General features: G+C 47.2%; 1 protein-coding gene across 1 annotated transcript in view; it reads right to left on the bottom strand.

Moving 5' to 3' along the window:
• SNX8 (sorting nexin 8) overlaps positions 1-22,449 on the bottom strand; it is a 68,251-nt gene that overhangs the window by 45,292 nt on the left and 510 nt on the right. Inside the window, 2 exon segments of the mRNA XM_029945759.1 lie at positions 22,285-22,393; positions 22,395-22,449. Coding sequence (XP_029801619.1) covers positions 22,285-22,393; positions 22,395-22,449 — 164 coding nt within the window.

The raw sequence follows: 22,449 nt of genomic DNA, 5'->3' as shown, positions 1-22,449 counted from the left end.
TTATTTAGATGATGAGATTTGGGACTCTGAGTTGTGCGTAAAGGGCTGAGACTTTGGGGACTGGAGAGATGTATTTTGCATACTGAATGGATGTGAGTCTTTGGGACCCAGAAGGTGAGCTGTGGTAGATGCAATACCAGCCCCTCAAAGAGTGTCTACTCCCCAGAACCCGTGAATATATTACCGTATGTGGAAAGAGGGACACTGCAGGTGTGCAGAGTTAAGGCTCTTGAGATGAGGAGAGTCTCCTGAATTACCTGGGTGGGTCCGACGCAATTACAAGGGTGCATATAGGAAGAAGGGAACAGTGCCAACACTAGGGACAAGTCCATGTGGTGTTGGAGGCAGACACTGGGATGATGCAGTCATGAGCCAAGGAATGCCAGCAGCCTCTAGAACACTGGGTGTCTAGAGCCAGGGTGACTGGGTGGCTCAGTCGGTTAAGCATTCAGCATGGCTCTGGTCATGATCTCGCAGTTCACAAGTTCAAGCCCCACATCGGGCTCTGTGCTAACAGCTTGGAGCCTGGAACCTGCTTTGGATTCTGTGTCTCCCTCTCTCTCTGCCCCTCCCCTGCTTGCACTCCATCTCTCAAAAATAAATAAACATTAAAAAAAACTGATAGGGGCAAAGAATGGCTTTTCCACTGGAGCTTCTAGAAAGAACCATTCCTACCAACACCTGGATTTCAATCCTTTAGGACTCATTTCACACTTGTGACTTCTAGAACGGTAAAACAACACATTTTTATTGTTTTAAGCCACTAAATTCGTGCTACTTAATGCCATTGAATGTTATACTCACAAAATGGTTATTGTGGTAAAATTTAGGTGTATTTTACCACAATTAAAAACTTATTTTCAATTTGGGGCCCCGGGCAGCTCAGTCAGTTAAGCGTCTGACTTCAGCTCAGGTCATGATCTTGCAGTTTGTGGGCTCAAGCCCTGCATCTGGCTCTGTGCTGACAGCTAGCTCAGAGCCTGGAGCCTGCTTCAGATCCTGTGTCTCCCTCTCTCTCTGACCCTCCCCTGCTTGCACTCCGTCTCTCTCTGAAAGATGAATAAATGTTACAAAAATAAACCTCAAAAAAGTCTTTAAATTATTTTCAATTAAAAAGAAAGCTTTCTCACAAAGAAAACTCATGGTCCAGATGGCTTTCCTAGTAAGTTCTTCTGAACTTCCAAGGAGAAAATAATAGCAGTGTTACCTAAGCAGAGCTTTTGCCAGGGATGGAGCTGGTTTCATTAGTTGAAAAATCAGTGTAACTCACTGTGTTAACAGAACCATATGATCATCTCATATGCAGAATATATACATTGAAGAAAAAATAAATTATGCAAAAAAATGCCCCCCCAATGTATGGAAAATAATGGAACACTCATTTATGATTGTGTCTCTCTGCAAACTAGGATGATGAGGAAATTTCTTCAGATTGAAGAGGAGGAACTTTGAGAAGCTAATGCTGAAGTCATACTTAACATGAAAGACCAGACATTGTCCCCCTGCGGTTAGCACAAAGGCACAACAAGACGTTTGCTCTCACGTCTGGTCAACACAGACAGGAAGTGCTCTCCTTCAGACTGGGCAAGAAGAAAATGGCATAAGACTGGAAATGAAAGTAGAGAGAAAATGCTAAGGATTCTACAACCACCACCATCACCACCTAGAACGGGAATAAGAGAATTTGCCGACGTGGCAGGATACAACACTAATATACCTGAATCAATTGTATTTCTGTATATTCCTAACAAACACATGGAAAATGAAATTTAGAGACAAGGCATTTCCCTGACGTAGTCCAAACCTATGGAATGAACAACTCCAAGAGTGAACCATAACGTGAACAATGGACTTTGAGTGATTATAATGGGTCAGTGTGGGTTCAGGTGAGGGTGCTGGTAAAGTGGGGGGGAGGCAATGCACATGTGGGGGCAAGGAGATATGGGGAATCACTGCACCTCCCTCTCAGTTTTGTTGTGATGCTTAAGCTGACCTAAAAAAATAGCCTAATTAAACTATTGGGAAGCCTGGGTGGCTCAGTCTAACTGAGCATCTAACTTCAGCTCAGGTCATGATCTCACCATTCGTGAGTTCGAGGCCCACATCGGGGTTTGTGCTGACAGCTCAGAGCCTGGAGCCTGCTTTGGATTCTGCATCTCCCTCACTCTCTTTCCTTCCCTGACTCACACTCTCTCTCTCTCTCAAAATTAAATTGAAAAAAAAATATTTTCTCAAACTTTTGCTGTAAATTCTGATGCCCAAATCAAAGACATTAGAAGAAAATTATCTTGATACCAAAATCAAATACACTAGAAGGAAACTACAGGTTCTATTCCTCATGAACACAAGCACAAATATCCTTAACAAAGTATTAAAAATGGATAAAATATTGTGATCAAGTCTCATCATCAGGGAAATACAAAACCACACTGAGGCACCACCTCACGCCAGTCAGAGTGGCTAAAATGAACAAATCAAGAGACTATAGATGCTGGCGAGGATGTGGAAAAAAGGGCACCCTCCTATATTGTTGATGGGAATGTAAACTGGTGCAGCTGCTCTGGAAAACAGTGTGGAGATTCCTCAAAGACTATCAATAGAACTCCCCTATGACCCAGCAATAGCACTGCTAGGAATTTACCCAGGGGATACAGGAGTGCTGATGCATAGGAGCACATGTACCCCAATGTTCATAGCGGCACTTTCTACAATAGCCAAATCATGGAAAGAGCCTAAATGTCCATCAACTGACAAATGGATCAAGAAGATGTGGTGTATATATATATACAATGGAGTACTACATGGCAATGAGAAAGAATGAAATCTGGCCATTTGTAGCAACATGGATGGAACTTGAGGGTGTCATGCTAAGTGAAATAAGTCAGGCAGAGAAGGACAGATACCATGTGTTTTCACTCATATGTGGAACAGGAGAAACTTAACAGAAGACCATGGGGGGGAGAAGGGGAAAAAATAGTTAAGGAGAGGGAGGGAGGCAAACCATAAGAGACTCTTAAATACTGGAAACCAACTGAGGGTTGATGGGGTGGGGAAGCGGGGAAAATGGGTGATGGGCATGGAGGAGGGCACTTGTTGGGATGAGCACTGAGTGTTATACGGAAACCAACTTGACAATAAACTATAAAAGTAAAAAAATAAAAGCTTTAAAAAATATGGTGACCAAGTAAAATGCAAGTTTGGTTTAACATTTCAAAATCAGCCAAGGTAATTCAGCACATATATTAGTTTTCCAGGACTGGTAACAATGCACCACAACCCAGGAGACTTAAAACAACAGAAATGTACTGTCATTTTCTTTTTCTTTTTTTTGTGTGTTTTATTTATTTTTGAGAGAGAGAGACAGCGTGAGCAGGGGAGGGTCAGAGAAAGGGAGAGACACGGAATCCAAAGACAGGCTCCAGGCTCTGCACTAGCTGTCAGCACAGAGCCTGAGGCGGGGCTCAAACCTACAAACTGCGAGATCATGACCTGCCCTGACTGAGCCACCGAGGCACCCCAGTCATTTTCTTTTTTTTTCTCTTTTTTATGTTTTTTATTTATTTTTTAGAGACAGAGAGGGACAGTGCAAGCAGGGGAGGGTCAGAGAGAGGGAGATACAGAATCCGAAGCAGGCTCCAGGCTCTGAGCTAGCTGTCAGCACAAAGCCTGATGTGGGGCTCGAACCCACGAACCGTGAGATCATGACCTGATCCGTAGCTAGACGCTTAACCGACTGAGCCACCCAGGCGCCCCACATTTTCTTTTTCTTATAGGGACACCAGTCACATTGGATGAGGGCCTGCCCGGATGACCTCATCTTCATTTGATCTGCAGAGACCCTATTCCCAGAAAAGGCCATGTCTCTAGGCACTGAGGGTTAGGACTTCAATGCATCTTTCTGGGTGACACAGTTCAACCCATGACATCATATTGATAGAACAAAGGAGAAAATCTGTAAGATCATTTCAACAGATGCACAAAAAGCATTTGAAAAACATCAGCATCCGTTCATGATGAAACTCGCAGCAAATGGCCAATAGAAGGGACCTTTCTCAACCCCATAAAGACATCCTCAAACACAGAGTTAGCCACCCAGGCCAGCATAATAAAATGTTGAATTCTTTCAATATTTGAATTGAAATATCAAATGATCAAGGCCAACAACATGCACACTCTCATTGCTCATAGTTGACATTGATTGCACTGGAGGTCTGGCCAGTACACAGTGAAGCAAGAAACAAAAACAACTGCATACAGATGGGAGAGAAAATCTGCTCATAAAAATATAATCATGTACATATGATTGTACATTTACATAGTTTTACAGAATCCACAAAAGTCACTAGAATTGGTAAGAACATTTAGCAAGACTACAAGATACAACATCAAATTTAAATATTTTTTACACTTCTTTTTTTTAAGTTTATTTATTTTGAGAGAGAGACAAAGCACAAGTGAGGGAAGGGCAGAGAGAGAGAATCCCAAGCAGGCTCCACACTGTCAGTGCAGAGCCTGACACGGGGCTCGATCCCACAAACTGTGAGATCACGACCTGAGCTCAAGTCAGATGATTAACCGACTGAACTGCCCAGGTGTTCCTATTATATATCTATGTATTAGCAATGCACAATTAGAAAATAAACCTTAGGGGCACCTGGGTAGCTCAGTCAGGGGCACCTGACTCTTGATCTTGGCTCAGGTCGTGATCTCGCAGTTTGTAAGTCTGAGCATCGTATGGGGCTTGATGGTGGCAGCATGGAGCCTGCTTGGGATTCTCTCTGTCTCTCCGTCTCTCTCTGCCCCTTCCTAGTTCTCTAAATAAATAAATAAATAAATAAGCAAGAAAAGAAACTTTTAAAAATACCAATAGCATAAAAAAAGAAAATGTTTATGGATACATACTTAAAGATATGAGCAAAACTCCGATGACTCTAACACCTTCCTGAGAGTAATTAAAGAAGACCTAAATATTCCTGTCGACATATCATCAGAACGTCAGTTCTTCCCAAACTGGTTTACAGATGCTCACTCAGAGCAGCCAGGATAAATACGTGACTGTGTAGCCAAACGACCGAATGCTACTGGGAAATAAAAAGGAACGGACTACAGACACAGGCACCAATAGGGATGGATGTCAAAAACATTCTGATGAGTGAACACAGCCAGAACATAAACATATTTTTCCACCGGTTGAAAATTCTACAAGAGGCCAAACCATATGATGACCCAGGAAAAGGAAATCTAATTTAGAGTGAAGTAAGTCATGATGGCGGTTCCGTGCTGTGAGGTGGGGCATGGGGAAGTTGTCTGGGGAGATAAAACGTTCTAGCTCTCCATAAGGGTATTAGTTGCACTGGCATACGCGCTGGTCAAAGTGCTTTGGTCTCTAATACGCAGGATCTGTGCATTTCCTGTGTGTAAATTCCGCCTCCATAAACACTGTTACTTAACCACTGGCTAAGAACCTCCTCTCTGTGCCGAAGTGTAAAACACCGTATCACGAAAGGCGGATTATTTGGAATAGATGATGAAAGCACTACTTATCAGAGCTTGAGAGAAGCAAAGCCATGTTTAAAGGGAAATGCATAATCCTAAATGCACATGAGAAAACATGAAGGACTGAAGGTTAATTAGCTCAAGGGTGACCTCTAGATACTAGAAGAGAGGAGACCCTTCTGTTCCTCGGGAAAAAAAGGAGAGAATTTCTGTCTGCTTCTCCTCAGCACGGAGACAGACGACCAGTCTGAAACCCCTTCGCTTTTGAAGCTCAAGGGTTTACGCTCCCAGGCTAGGACCGCAGGGCCACATGAGGGCACGTGTGCGGTCAGGTCTCTCAGAGGAAAGTCCCCTCCCCAGGCGGCCCTGACTCTGCTGCTCCAAGCCAGCTTTCCTTATAATTCCTCGCTATACGGGCAAAGGGCCAGTTTAGTCTTGCTTCCCTCTTGCCCTGGGTATGTCTAGCATTTGGGGGTCCCAGTTTGAAGGGGCAGTGGCTTTCTATGATCTTCCCAATTATGTACAGACAGACCCTGCTCTACAACCTTCCCCACACCACAGGGCCCGTTGCGTTCTTTCTTCAGCTCTTCAAAACCTTTAATGACATGGGTTTCACACTTTACCCAGAAGCCACTTGTTTTCAGCAGAATTAATCCAAGTGCCCCATCTAGCTGCATCCTCAAACCAGGAGGCACACAGGACATAGGGAGGAAAGAAAATTCTTTACGAATAATTCTAAACGCCAGCATGACAAAGTTGTTTGATGAAAGACACTGCAAACAGAGGGAAGAGATAAGCCTCGGGCTCAAAGAAGACCCTTTAACGCATATAATAGGTTTAAAGATTAGAACACTGCAACATGTGTTATAGGTTTCAAGAGTAAACAGAGTTTATAAACAGCTCATATGCTCAATATGAGGCAAGAGATACATGTGGGCAGTTCACTGACAAGGAGACCTGAGAGGCCCACAAACATATAAAAGGATGGTCAACTTACTACTAATTGGATATACTGGATATTTGTTATTATTTTTTTGGCCATGTGGTATCTGAACATTTCATTCTGTGTTTGAGGAATGCCCTCCTCTGAGAGTCTTTTCCCCATGGTAGAAGGCACAACGTCGGACACACATGTCCTAGCTGCACCCGCCAGGCTTCCCTCAGAGGCTGCGGGGTCGAGGTGGTGGCTCCCGGGGGCCACAGCACCTGCTCCCCACATCTAAGGGGAGGAGGGACCTGGACCTCCACCAGCACCCAGAGGCTACGTCGGTGGCACTGGGGTGTGAGCACTGCCACCTCTGTGACCTGGCCATGGGACAGTGCTGTCTTCACCTCAGCTGCCTAGCTTTGAGCCTGGTCTCCAAGCCCTCCTGGAAATTTCAGTTGCTTTTGATAATTTCCTTTTCCACTTTAATCAGAAACCTACTTACCTCAGGGAAAAGCAAGTTTGAACAACAAGGAGACAGATCCTTTTCCACACACAAGATGAACAGACAGAAATATCTGGACGCCGGTGGAGGGAGTGTGAATTGGCAGAGACGCTTTGGAGGACAATTTGTGGATGTCTGATAAAGTGGGACGCAGGTATCTTATGACCTGGAAATTCCACTGCTGGTCACATTCTCTAAACTATAGCTTGTGGTGACAAGTACAACACTCCTCTCTTCACCCTAGTGCTATTTATAAACCAAAAAAAAAAAAGTACTTTGATATCAATGTGGAATGAATAATAAACTGCAGTGTATTTATACACTGTATGAACTAGAACAGAACGTACCACCATGACCACGATGGAGAGATTTTTTTTCTTTTGAAATTTTTAAAAAGGACACAGTGTTGCAGAAGGACGTGTGCAGTATACTATTTAACTATTTATGTTTATGTAGAGATGAAACAGACAGACACAAATGAGAACAGGTAACCTGAAGACAGGTGGACTGTGTCAATGTCAGCATCTGGTTGTGATAGGATCCTACAGCTGTGCCTCATGAGGGGCCACCGGGCCACCTGCATTATTTCCTACAGCTGCAAGGGAATCTGCAGCCAAATTATATAAAAATTTAATTTAAAAATACCAAGCAATGTATGTATTATTTATAGGGACATGATGGCTTCTTCCCAGGAGAGGGGAGCAAGTAAAATGTGGGAGACAGAGATGGGCCCAATTGAATCTTTTTCCTCCCTCCCCCCTGGAAAGAACATTTTTGAGGCAAATATGACAAAATATTCACACTTAAAATATCTACATGTGGATGAATGAGTGTTTGTATCTTGCTCTGTATTTCTCTTTGTGTCAAAAACTGCTGCAAAGGCTGGGGCACCTGGGTGGGTCAGTCAGTTAAGCCTCCAACTTCAGTTCAGGGCATGATCTCGGGCTCATGGGTTCGAGCCCCATGTTGGGCTCCAGGCTCATAGCTCAGAGCCTGGAGCCTGCTTCGGATGCTGTGTTTCCCTCTCTCTCTGACCCTCCCCAACACATGCTCTCTCACACTGTCTGTCTCTCTCTCTCTCTCTCTCTCTCTCTCTGTCTCTCTCTCTCTCTAAAAAATAAAGAAACATTTAAAAAAATGTTAAATGCCACAAAGATTAAGTGAGCTGCTTAGGAAGGACTTACAGCAATGCCTGGCTGGCAGTAGGTTCTCAGTGAATCCCTAAGACCCTGAGAATCACTGGTCTGCTCGTCAGCGAGGGTAAGGGCTCCGGAGAAGAATGTTTTCCGTCAGTCTGTGCCCCAGTTGATGCCGCATCACAACCTCCACTTTCCGTTCTTGCCAGCCCTCCCCAGGAAGGACCACAGTGAAGATACGATGTCTAGGAGAGGCAGGCCATCTTGATGGATGGGAGCAATTCACACATGTGGACACAAACGTCCCTGCCTCTGACGTTGTCCCAAGGGCCGCGGGATCTAACACATCTTAAGCACTCACAGCAGGTTAGGCAGCGGAGTTCCGCTCAAGCTGGATGTGGCTGGGACCTAGGCAGAGACGCCCCCCCAGGACCCCCATGATCTGGTTTCAAAGGCAGCTTCTCAACCTACGTTACAGTCAGGATCGGGTGCAGAGGAGATAAATGACTCGCCTGAGGTCCCTGGGGTTGAACAGGGACTGACTGCTGACCATGCGATGAGTTGGAACAGGTGCACATCTGAGGCGGAGAGCAGAAGGGGGGCTTGGTCACGTGATAAGAGTAAGCCGTTTGGAGGATCTGGGGCCGTATGGGACTCCTTGAGTCCTTCTATCCCTCCTCACCCCGGTTTCTGCTTTGTGAGCTTAGGGACAGTCCCATTGAGATGAGACAACCTGGAGAAATGAGCGAGGTGCCCAGTGCCTCGGGGAGCAAAGCGGCTAGGCTTCCTAGAGGAAAGGAGTGAACAGCAGCCTCGTGCTCCCTCTACAGGCAAGTGACGTCTTTGTCCTTCCCGGGTGCCCAACACACAGCAGGGAGCCCAGCACACTGTGCCCATGGAAGACCAAGGCTGTCAGCTCAGTGTCCTGTTCAAGGGTACCCAGCCAGCAGGCAGGAAGACTGGCCCAGAAATAATGGTTTCAACTGTAATGTGTTTAAAAAAACATTTTATTGTGCTAAAGTATATACAACATAAAATGTACCATCTTAACCATTTGTAAGTGCACAGTTCAGTGGCGTCAAAAAGATTTACACTGTTGTGTAGACTCCACCACTGTCTCTTTCCAGAACTTTCCAACCTTCCACACTGAGACTCTGTTCCCAGTACACACTGACCCCTCCACCCACTTCCCCAGCCTCTGGCACCACCCTCTATTTTCCGTCTCTGTGATTTTGAGGAGTCCAGAGACCCTTACAAGTGATACCCTTCTGTGTCTGGCTTACTGCAGTCAGCACCGTGTCCTCAAGATTCATCTGTATCATAGTAGGTGCCAGAATTTCCTTCCTTTTTAAGCCTAAGTAATATTCAACTGTATGGATATGCCACATATTGTTTATTCATCCTTCCATCCATCCTTCCATCCAACCATCCTTCTACCCATCTCTCCTTCCTTTCATTCATCATCCATCCATCCATCCATCCATTCATCCATCGATGGACACTTAGGTTGTATCAACTTTTTGGTTATTGCCAATAGTGCTGTAAACATGGGGGTGCAAATGTTTGTTTGAGTCTCAGTAATTTTTAATGAACTTATTTTGGAATAACTTAAGATTTACAAAAATGTTCCAAAGAGAATTCAGAGAGTTCTCATAAACCCTAAGGTTAACTTCACATATGACCATGGCACATTTGTCACAACCAGGACATTAACATTAGTACATTGTAACCACTAAGCTTCTGACATCATTTAGATGCTGCCTCATTTCCCACTTCTGTTCTGGGATCCAACCCAGAGTACCACACTGGATGGGTCAATGATTTTTCAAAATGGTTACTAGGAACACTACAAAGCAATGTGGGAGGGAGTTGATGGCAGAGAGTTATGTAGGAAAAAGTAAACTAGAAGATCATTTCTGTGCAAAGCTGGCATTATTGAAACTGTAAGGAATGTGCCATAACAATCTTGTGACACAGGTAACATGATGGCCCGTGTCTTACAGAGGCAGGAGGTGACGATGACGGGGTCCCATTCCCATGCCCAGGTTGCTGGCACCTTTCTCCGGAACCACTTCCCAGTCTGCTCCACCTCCCGGGAGCCCTCGGCCCAGAGCTGACTGGTGCGGGGTCCACTCCGGCCCTTGGCCCCTGGGTGCCTTTCCCACTGCAGAAATCCCAGGGAACCAGGTGAGGCTGGACCTCAACTTGCCTCCATCTCCTGCTCTCTCCTGCACCCCTGATGCCTCACTATCCCCTCTTCCCCCCACTGAGAACACTCCCTCATCAGCCACCTGTCCAAGGATCCTCAATGAGGCCCTGCTTCTGGGGAAGCTGGCTTAAGACAGGGAGGGAGAGTGGCTTCACACGGCCCGGTGAGGAAGAAGCTAGCTGTCTTCACACGCCAACTACCCTCTGCTCCTGCTCCTCATGGGCAAACTCACTCCGAGGGCCGGAGACACGGACCTGAGAGCTGTCACCATACAGTCCCACAGCTTGCCCGGACCCAGGGTGAGGCAGTCTCAGGACGACAGACCACGCACAGGGCAGTCAGTTTTTGCGTTTTTGCCACAGATCTGCCTGCTACAGTAAAAGGAGCTGCTCCAGAGGACATGGGACTGGCAGTCCTTATGGCCACTAGACTTTTCTAGAAAGCTATGACAGAGGTCAGAAGGTGTAAAAGTAGTTCAAGCAGTGAAAAAAAAATCAAGACACCATGGCTCTTGACTGTATTTTCCATTTTTAAATGTGCTTTTGCTGATTTTGAAAGCAGTCTGTGCTCGGTATAAAAAAAATTCAAACACAGCAAGAAGACATGATCCTGCCCTAATAGTTCTGCTGACAATAACCATCAGCATGGTTTACAAGGCCCGGCGCCTTCTGGTTCCCACCTGTCTCCAGTGTGGGTTCCTGCCACTGTCCCATTGTCATGCCGAGACAGAGGCCTTCTGTCCTTCCACAGATGCCACCTTTGCCCCCCTAGGGTCTCAGGGCCCACTTCCCAGGCCTCTTCCAGAAATCCCTGCCCTGTCTCCTCTAAGCCACTCTCTACCCTTCCTATGAGGCCCCATTTATGGCTTCTTATCACTTAAGTCTTGGCCAAAATGTGTCCTCTCAAGAGGCCTCTCTGATCCGCGGGCTAATATCATCTTAGTGCAAGAACACAGTAACACACACACACACACACCATAATACAAGCATACAACATATAACATATGTGTTGATTGTGTTTATGTTAACCTGAACTCCTAACCCCCATGTTGATCCTGGGTCATCTGTATATGTTAAAGTGATAATATTTGAATATGTTGGGTTAAATGAAATATATTTTCAAAATAAATTTTATGTTCTCCTTTCACACTTTTAGGGTAGACAATTCTGTTACATGTGACATATTTTTAAAAATATATTTAAAAAATAAAATAAAATAATAAAATATATTTTTAAGAGAGACAGAGCACAAGCAGGCAGGGGCAGAGAGAGAGGGAGACACAGAATCTGAAGCAGGTTCCAGGCTCTGAGCTGTCAGCACAGAGCCCACGAACGGTGAGATCATGACCTGAGCCAAAGTTGGAAGTGTAACCGACTGAGCCCCCCAGGTGCCCTACACGTGTGACCGATATCATTGGATGGCGCTGAAGCACTCTGTGGTAGGAGTAAGCTAGGCCGCCACTTGGTAGCAAGCTTCATAAAAAGGTCAATATTAACACACAGGGTTCTCTACAATTGTAGTCTAGCCAAGATGTCACAGCATTTATTTAATTAACAATTTATTCTTTCGTGTATTTTTTCAATCGTGCACTCATGTCAGCGGACATCTCCAAACACTGGTCACCTATGGGGGACCTTGTGAAGCTCCAGAGCTCCCTAGAGAGGAAATCGTAACTCCTGCTCCGATCCTGCTGGGTGAATGAGGTTTTCCCGTCTCTTAAATGTTTCCCGGCCTCAGCAAGGAACCCCACATGATTCATCCCACAACCCTAAATTATACGTTCGGAGTAAGCTGTGTGTATCACGTCCTGCTACCTCTAAGTACTTCAAGACATGTCTCCTTGGAACAGTGATAGCCTCGAACGGCCATCAGCTTCAGCAAATTTAACCTTGTTAACATATTTGATGTGATCTGTTTGTACTCCAATGCTGTCAGATTCGTCAATTCACTCCATGATATGCCTCAGAGCATTTCCCCTCCTGCAGTACAGGATCCAGCCAAGATCAAGGATTGGAATCATGTCTCTTGGGCCCCCAGGCCCCTTAGAAGCACAATCTCCCTCTCCATTTCACAGGTAAGGAAAGTGTGGTCCACAGAAGCGTAAGGATCCATGCGAGGCCACTCACTGGGTTAGTGGCAGAGCTGTTGCATCTCGTCCCAGTCAGCCATGGGCTCAGAACTCCCGTGGCACCCAGCACCACGGTAACCTGGTGATATCATGACAAGAATGTCAAGTTTATGCTCACAGATGGCGGCAGCTTTCTTCCGAGGTCGCCATGGCAATAAGGCGGCCCTGCTACACAACTACGGTGGGAACACGTGCCATCACCTTATGAAGGTGAAGATGCCCTACGTGGGACCCAACCAGGCTCACCCCGGAGATGGCCGCTCCTCAGATGAGCTTGTGCACACCTGTGAGGACGCTCTGGGCAGCTCTGTCTGCAGCACCAGACAAGTGAAACAGCCCACATTTCCAAGGACCAGAGGAGGACCAGGGACCAGGATGCGGTTGTAAGGCGCTAGGGTGGCTCAGTCACTGGAGTGTTTGACTCTTGATTTCAGCTCAGGTCAGGATCCCAGGATCGTGGGATCGAGCCCCATGTCAAGAGCCACATTGAGCTTGGAGCCTGCATGTGATTTTTTTCTCTCCTTCTGCCTCTCCTACCACTCATGCGCACATGCTCTGTCTCTCTCTTTAAAATTAAAAAAAGAAAGAAACAAACAAACAAACAAACAAACAAACTAGGATGTGGTCTACAATGGAATGTGATTCAGCAAAAATGCATGAGCTGTAGCATATGAAAATGAATTAATCTCAAAAACATAATGGGGAAAAAATGAAAATTCCAAGAAAAGACATACAAATATGGATCCAAAATGTTCATTCTGTTCTTTGGTGACACACATATGTTACTATACATTTCTGTTTACTAAATATGTGTTTTTTCAAGTTTAGTTTGAGAGACACAGAGAGCATGTGAGCAGGGAGAGGGACAGAGAGAGAAGGAGAGACAAAATCCCAATCAGGCTCTACACTCTCAGCAGGGAGCCTGATGTGGGGCTCGAACTTGTAAACTGTGGGATCAGGACCTGAGCCGAAATCGGGTTGGGCGCTTAACCAACTGAGCCCACCTAGGTGTCCCTAAATATGTACTTTTACATTTATAATACCCTTGTATGTCTTTATAGATCTATACTTCTACTATACATGTTGTTTTATACCATATGTGGAGTGTATTTATTATATAATTTGTATGATATTGGTTTATGTATATTAATATAAATATGTTTACTAGAAACCTTACTGTATATTTATCTCCATATATATTTACTCTCTGTATTTACTACATATAGTATATTTAAAAATTGTTTAATGTTTATTTATTACTGAGAGACAGAGAGAGACAGAACATGAGCATGGGAGGGGCAAAGGGAGGGGAAGACACAGAGTCAGAAGCAGGCTCCAGGTTTTGAGCTGTCAGCACAGAGCCCAACGCAGGGCTCGAACTCACAAACAGCAAGATCATAACCTGAACCAAAGACAGATGCTTAACTGACTGAGCCACCTAGGTGCCCCCTTTATTACATATAGTATTTTGTACATATTTTTGCAAACATACCAAGTACCATAAATACGGTAACAATCCATAAATATGCCATTTATATAATGTTACCACTTACACAACAAATACAAAACACTACATAGAGTTGAAACTCTACATGTAACCCTATATACATTTTATCTATGTGTCCGTTATATATACAACTATGCTCTAAATCTATAAAGACAGACAAAGGCATGATAAACAAACCATCGCCCTTTCCCTCACAGTTCTAAGTGTTTTACAAATTGGAGTCACTTGCGTAGGGAAGGGCCCAGTGCGGGGCCAACGGTAGACTTCGACGCTTCGAGGACCACCCTTTGAGAACCTCGGGCCTAGTGGCCACCTCAGATCCTTCCCACCGCTTTCTGCTTTGAACTAGGCAGAAAAATCACAAAGCAAGTGCAAATGTACTGTGAAACCCAGCCTCTCTTCAACTGCACACACAAAGCAATTCTGCAAGCAGAAACTTGGAGAGCGCCCTGCTGGGTTTCAATTTTCCCTCATAAACCAGTTGCTTTGTCTGGGTGCTCATTTTCCTTTCCCACCGCTTAGCTACCCCCTCCCCAAATCTGCGGGGCATGGCAGAGGACAGACTTCCAAGGGGCGCATCCCTGGACATGCGGATCCAGATCCGTTAGAACTCACCCAGCTGCTCACCCTGGAGGGCATGCGGCCTACAGTCTGTCCGGTGACCCAGGGTGGTCGGGGGTCTCCAGCCCCCACAGCACTTCAAATAAACCACGGGGCTGCCCGTCCCCAGAGCACCATCAGAAGGGGGAGAGACAAGAGCCTCTGCCCGGTCTGCCTTTCTTTCCTCCCCCACTCAGACATGGCGCCCGCCTCCCACCCAGGGTGGCTTCCCACACGCAGGCAGCAACTAGAACGAACGGTGACGGTGCCACCCTGCGTCTCCCCGACACCTCCCCTCCGAGCAGGCGCGTCTCTCACTCGCAGCCCACAGCCGCAGTAGGCAGGTCCCACATCGGGCCTCAGCGAGCTCTGGGCTGCCTCTCCTGGAGCACTCACTATGTGCCAGGCACCCTTCTGTAACAGGTGTAATAGGTGTGCAAACGTCTCATTTCTTTCCTCGAAATCACAACCAATCTGGTAATAAGCCTCCACTCACCTGGCTAACCAGGAATCCAACTTCACATTTTTTTAGGGCAAGTCCTTCAGGACGTTGAGTTTGGGCCTCGATGCTGACAACGCAGCCCAGGTGGGCCCATGGCTGGGAGGTGACGGGGGACATCAGCCACCTCTGGCACAACGGGGTTCCCAAGACTTTACCGAGGCGGCAGCAAGGATGCCCGACACCGCCCCCCCCCCCATGCTCCTGCTGCAGACTCTGCCACCTGGGGCTCTCCCCACCTCCATCCTTGCCTCCTGGGCTGAGGGACTGGGTGATTCCCAGCTTTGAGCCTCTTTCTGAAAAGGAGTGACCTCCATCCTTCAGAACCTGGTCAGCACTCTTAAAAATACTTCTCATTCTTTTTGGATAAGCCTACAGGAAACTAAAGGCACAAATCATTCACGTTATCTTCCGGGAAGCCCTCCCTAGGCTCGGAGCTGCCCACTGTTAGTGTTCAGCTTCCGGCGAGGAAGTAGGCTCAGGGTGGGTAAGTGACCAGCCCACCTCAGTCCACAGGCAAGGGAAGCACCCAGAACCGCCCCCGCCCCCCAGCCCTAGAATTCCCATCAAACTCATGGTTTCATAAGAGCTCTAAGTGTCTCCTTCAAATGAATTTACATTTTGGAGTTCTGGGGTGGCTCAGTCAATAAAGCGTATGACTTTGGCTAAGGTCATAATCTTGCGGTTCATGAGTTTGAGCCCCACATTGGGCTCTCCGCCGTCAGCCTGAGCCTGCTTGGGATTCTTTCTCTCTCTCTCTGACTCTCCCCAGCTCGAAAACTCTCTCAAGCTCTTTCTCTCAAAATAGTCTTAAAAAAATAAATGAATTTACATTTTAAAATCAGGTTTTGAGGTGTTAGCTTTCTGGATCCGGGATGGATGGAGCCGACCCTGCCCATGTGCCATCACTTCTGGTCCATGCAGGTGCTCCAAGGGACCAAAAACACAGTCTCCCCAGTTCCTGCATGCCACCCCCTACAGTCTCCCTGGTCCCTGCATGCCACCCCCCCTCCACAGTCTCCTTGGTCCCCACATGCCACCCCCCACCCCCACAGTCTCCACAGTTCCCGAACCTCCCCCTCCCCCCCACACCACCCCTCACTCCCCTCCCCCCGCCCCGCACTCCCCCCCACCCCCCACCCCCATAGTCTCCCCAGTCCCCACACGCCACCCATCTGGGACTCAGTTCTTATTTTCTGTTCCTTGTTGCCCCAAACAAGGGCAACTACACTGCCACAGCCAATCTGATAGGTTCTTCTCTTCTTTGTTCTTCGGAATCCTACAGAAGCTTCTGGCCTCACTCCCCATCTCGCGGTCTGTTACGTCGGGTTTGCCTCACTGACATTGCCCTCTTTATAATCATCTAACTGATGGAAATGAAAACACGACCTCTGGCAGCGCAGTGAAAGGCCACACTGCTTCCCAGCCAGGAACCAAGTGGAACCTGTCCTGCACCCTGGCCCTGGGCTGTGAGTCTCACCCGGGGGGCTCCCTGATGGAAGTGTCCAAGTCCCGGCAATGGGCCTGCCCAGGGAGCTGGGCGTAATTAAAGGCCCTGGCAGCAACTCTGCCGACTCGTTTTACCCACAAAAGTCTATTTCTGATCGTCAGTGAGGGCAGGAGGCGTGGAGGCCGGCCATCGCCGCGGGGACAGCAGGCTGGAGACCCCCCACCCCCTCCTGAATGTGGGTGGTGAAGCAGCCCTGTGGCGTGGCTGTGGTGCCTGTGATGCAGTGGGACACAGCAGGCAGACTCCCAACGGAGGCAAATGCCAGGTAAAATGCATTCACGCCGTGTGGACAAACATTTGCAGAAGCATGCTCACTTTGGTAAAAGACCAGCCATCACCCAGACGTTGGCAGTAGGACTGGACCACTGCGGTGCATCTGGAGTCATTCCGATCGAGAGAAAGTGCACCCATGGGCCAGCAGAACATGCTAAAGGACAGGTACCGGCAGAGGAGGTCATGGGAGTCCCCAGCTCCACTTGGGAGGGGCTCCTGGGAGGCCCACCACCAAGAGGGATGGTTTTCCCTGACATTCCTGGTCAGGGACAGACCCCCATGCAGCTGATGAGTTATTCAAAGTACAGGTTGGGGCGCCTGGGTGGCTCAGTCCGACTTCAGCTCAGATCACAGTCTCACCGTTCATGGGTTCGAGCCCTGCATCGGGCTCTGTGCTGACAGTTCAGACTCTGGAGCCTGCTTCGGATTCTGTCTCCCTCTCTCTCTGCCCATCCCCCAGTCACACTGTGTCTCTCTTAAAAAAAAAAAAACATTAAAAAAAAACCCATAAAGTACAGGCGTATCGGGGTATTGCAGGTTCGCTGCCAGACCTCTGGAGTAAAGCACAATCAGAAGAGTTAGTCAAATGGATTTTTTGGTTTCCCAGGGCACATGAAATCTAAGTGTACACTACAGTGTAGTCTAGTAAGTGTGCAATAGCATAATGTCTAGAAAAGCAAGGTACATACTTTAATTTAAACATATTCTATTGCTGGGGCACCTGGGGGGCTCAGATGGTTGAGCCTCCACCTTTGACTCAGGTCATGATCTGGCAGTTTGTGAGTTCAAACCCCATGTCAAGCTTTGTGCTGACAGCTCTGAGCCTGGAACCTGCTTCAGATTCTGTGTCTCCCTCTCTCTCTACCCCTCCCTTGCTCGTGCTCTGTCTCTCCCTCAAAAATAAATAAACATTAAAAAAAATTTTTTTAAAGTTGGGAGAATTATCAAAATGTGACAGAGACACCAAGTGAGCAAATGTATCAATAAACTTGCTCAAGGCAGTCACAAACCTCCAATTCATAATCTGTGAAACGCAGTAAAGCAGGGCACAACGGAATGGAGCAGGCCCGTGTAGAGACCAGGATTCCCTTTCCAGACCTCAGGTTTGCCTCTTTCTGAAGTAAATGATATTTCTGTCTTGGTTTGTTGGCAACAAACAAGTTCATACATGTACTTTGCATGTGGGTAACACCCACGCATCTGAGTTACTCTTTGATAATCCACATGAAGGGAAGAAGGTCAGTCTATACATACAGATGTGGATAGATTCACTTATGAGAAATTAAGTGAAAGAAGTGTATTTCGGTGCATTTAGCATGCTGCCACTTGCATAAGTAAGAACTGTCAATTAGTTTTTTAAAAGGCCAGGAGAAGAACAAATAGCAAATAGAAAACAAATAGTAAAATGGTGGACTGAATCCTCACTGGAGCGATAATTACCTCGGGTGGAAATGAGAGAAACACTCCCATTCAAAGCAAAGATGAACAGATTGGATGTAAAAAGTAAGGTCGTACTACACACTGTCGGTAAAAGCCTCTTTAAATAACATGCTATATATAGACTTCAAGGAACACCAACTGGGTTGTTAAAAATAACAGAAATTTATTCTCTGAGTTCTGGAGGCCAGGCACTGGAAATCCAGGCGTCAGCAGGCTCATCTCTTCTGGGCAGTCTGTGGGGGGAGCCCCTCCCTGTGCCTTCCCTAGCTTCTGGTGGCTGCCTACAACCCCTGATGTTTCTCGGTCTCCAGCTCACCACTTCCTTGGTCGCCATCCTCACATGGCATTGTCTTCTGTTTCCATCCAAATTTCCTACTTTCATAAGGACCCCAGACATCACAGCGGGGTCCACTCTGATCCAGTGTGACCTCACTCAACTTGATGACATCTGCGAAGACCCTTTTTCCAGATAAGGTCACATTCACAGGCACCGGGGGCTGCTCTCGGACTTGTCTTTCCAGGGGACACAATTGGATCTGTGATGCTATGCAAACATAAATCAAAATCGAGTTGGAAGTTACTAGAGTAGAATCAGACACAGTAGACTCTGGGCCAGACGTATCACCAGGAATAAAAATGGTAGAGGGGGACAAGTAGTCAACAAAGGCAAAGCAACCCTCACTGTTTCTGCCTGCTCCAGAACTCGACATCACATGAAGGAAGGGATAAGACAAAGGAGAAAGACACAAATCCCTTACTAGAATCGGATGTTTCAACATCTCTCTGAGCAATGGTAGAACAGCACAGATCAGAAAGGTCTTAGAAGACTTGAATGATGCTATCCACCCACTTGACCTGATGTATCCTAACCACTGCTCCTGTAGGCTCCAAGTGCATGCGGAACATTTACCAACGTGGCCCACATGATGGCCATACCACAGATCTCACATTTTAAAAAGAATTGAAATTCAACAAAGTATGGGGAAATCCTCAAGTATTTGGAAATCCACGATGCATTTCCAAATAAACCAGGGGTCTGAGAAGAAATCATAATAGAAACTAGAACCCATTTTCAGGGGTGCCTGGGTGGCTTAGTTGTTTAAGTGTCCAACTCTTGGTTTCAGCCCAGGTCATGATCTCAAGGTTCATGAGTTCAAGTCCTGCGTTGGGCTCCGTGCTGACAGCTCAGAGCCTCCCTGGGATTCTTTTTCTCTCCCTCTCTCTCTGCCTCTCTGATGTCTTTCTCTCTCCAAATAAATAAGTAAGCTTAAAAAAAAATTTTCAGCATAAAGCACAACATAATCATGTAGGTTGTGTCTAAAGCAGTGTCTGGAGGGAGAGCTGCTGCCTTCAAACCAGATGTTGAAATTCAGACCCTGGTCCCTCCCAGGACATCATTCCTACACCTTCTCGGTGAACACTGGAAGCACAGGTTATAAGCACAGATCACTGCTTACATTGCTGTTTCATAAGGGTCACAAAAGATCACTTCTATACATTTTTTCAAATGTTTATTGTTGAGAGTGAGAGAGAGATCATGAGTGAGGGAGGGGTGGTGAGAAAGGAAGACACAGAATCCAAAGCAGGCTCTGAACTGTAGGCACAGAGCCCGACATGGGCTTGAACCTACAAACCCTGAGATCATGACCTGAGCCGAAGTCAGATGCTTAACTGACTGAGCCACCCAGGCGCCCCTCAAAAGGTTGCTTCTTTACTTTTACTGATCCTTTTGCATTTATTAGCTGAAGTTTTTCCCTATAGAACCAACCATTTACCTTGAAATATCAGGTAACATAAGAAAGGCAAGATTAATTTTTTGCTTGATCCTTTCATTTATTTTCAGAGTAATGGCATGATGCTTAGCTGCATCCAGTTTTTTATGCTTTTGAGGCTCAAATGGTTCTAGAGGGGGACTCTTGACGCTGCCTCCTAAGTCTTCCCTGCCCCCAATAATTTACTATACAATTTTTAAACAAACAGAAGAGTTGAAAGAGCTTTGCAGTGAACAGCCTATGAACCCACCACCAAATTCTATGGCAAACATTTTTCTTTGGTCAACATCACCAACCTTGCTTACCTTCCTCAGAGCCTGTTTTCATTGCACTTCATGTGTCTCCTTCTAGGCCTTTCTCTGTGTACTACACGTATTTCCCCGTCATGGTAGTCTACCACTGCTGCCATAACAGAATACCAGAGACCAGGGGGACCTCGACAACAGAAAGTTCTGACAGTTCTGGAACTTGGTCATTCAAGGTCAAGGGGGGGGGCATGTTTGGTTTCTCCAGAGACCCCTCAGGACAAGGGACATGGGCTGCAGGTCCCACATTCATTTAGCGTGTCTGACGACACAATGCTGATGTCGACCAGGAAGTTCAGCTCCTCCTGACCCAGGCCCTGCTTGAGTGTTCTGAGGATACAGTGTCCAGCTTCTCTCAGAGCTAGCGGTCTGAGAGACGAGACAGGACACCAGCTAGAGGCTTCTCGTGTTCAGGACCTGGATTTGGAGGGCACGTAGCCATCACTTCTGTCACAACCTATTCCTTAGAGTGACTAACGGCACGCACACTGAAAGGGAGCAGGGTTTGGCCTGGGACTTACGAACCTATCAGAAATGAACTTTTATGGGATGCTTTGATTCCTGAATGCTGTCTCCCTTGCACAGTAATTCTAAGATGACAAGAATCATGCATTCTTGGGGCGCCTCTGTGGCTCAGTCAGAGTCAGTTAAGCATCCGACTTGGGCTCAGGTCATGATTTCATGGTTTGTGAGTTCGAGTCCTGCATCAGGCTCTCTGGTGTCAGTATGAAGCCCACTTTGGATCCTCTGTCCCCTTCCTGCTGCCCATCCCCTCCGGCTCTCAAAAATAAGTAAATATTTAAAGATGCTTGTATCTCTTACCAACCATTGTACCCCCAACAGAGCACAGCCCACTCAGGCCCCTGACACACTCAGAACTTCAGACCTCTGTGGGCAGTCGAACCGTGGGTGGTCTGGGGGCGCTCTCTACAACATGGAGAGATGTCTTTGGAAAACATACATAGGTCGTTTTGCACGGGGAGTACATTCGTGTCACCTGCATTAAAGGACATGACAAGGCTCAGGATGCCTGGCTGGCTCAGTCTGAAGAGCATGCAGCTCTTGACATCAGGGTTCTGAGTTCAAGCCTCACATTGGGCATAGAAATTACACCCATAAATAAACTTAAATATATATATATTAGGGAAAATGGCTCTTCAGGAGGAAGCAGTAAGACTAGTCAGGTGCTCTGGGCCACACACCCGTGCCCCAGAGGCCTTCCCTGAGAAACGTGCAACTGCCACACTGAGGCCAGCTGTTTTCAAGCTCTTCTGCAAATTTCTGCTTCCTTGTTCGTGGATCGGTCACCTTCAGCACTTTCTACCAGAAAAGGACTGGCAGAACCCAGTGACGGTGAAAACCGCGGATGCAACTAGAAATTAGGCGAACTCTATCTAACCTCCCGGGGAAACCGGTCGGCCGGCACAGATGGGGAAACTGAGGCAGAGAGTCCACTCAGCTGAAAATAGGATGGCGAAGATTCAAACCCGGTGTCCGGCAACCCAAGAACCTACTGTTTAAAAAAAAAAAAAAAAGCCCCCGTGTTCTTTCGACTGAGGAAAAAGACAACTGACTTCCAATGGAGCGCTATGTCCGCTTTACAGTGCGGCCGTACCCAGCGTCCGTCTCCAGGACGTTCCGTGTCCCCACACTGAGCCTCGGTCCCCAGCACCCACTGACGCCCACCCGCCCCCAGCCCCGCTCCTCCGCCACCGGGTTCCTTCTAGCGCTTCACAAAACACAAGGACGAGGGCGCACGACATCAACGCGCCGCACCTGCTGGGGTCGGGCCCGCCCCAACAGCGGCAGACTCCGCCCACTCATTGCTGCCGCTGCCGCCGCCGCCGCCACCCCCGCGCTCGCGCGTATGAGGGCGGAGGCCTCCGCGGGCCGAACCACGGTGCCCCTCGGAAGAGGGGAGGGCGGAATTACCGCCGTCGCCGCCGTTGGCTCGGGCGTAAGTGATTAAAGCAACTCACCGTCATTTTGGTATCGCGCCAGGCAGTCGTCTTTCCAGGTGTGCTGGCCACCTCTGGATTGCCAGGAGCTCCTTTTATATTTTGGAATCGTCCGTTCTTTTGCCCAGTCAGAAGACTCTAAAAGCCGATACGGAGAGGGGGTTAACTTACTAATGTAAGCGAAGC

The sequence above is a fragment of the Suricata suricatta genome, chromosome 8, assembly GCF_006229205.1.
Source record: "Suricata suricatta isolate VVHF042 chromosome 8, meerkat_22Aug2017_6uvM2_HiC, whole genome shotgun sequence".
In the NCBI taxonomy this organism is placed as follows: domain Eukaryota; kingdom Metazoa; phylum Chordata; class Mammalia; order Carnivora; family Herpestidae; genus Suricata; species Suricata suricatta.
The sequence above is the reverse complement of the archived record's forward strand: the minus strand, read 5'-3'. Positions and strand labels throughout refer to the sequence as shown.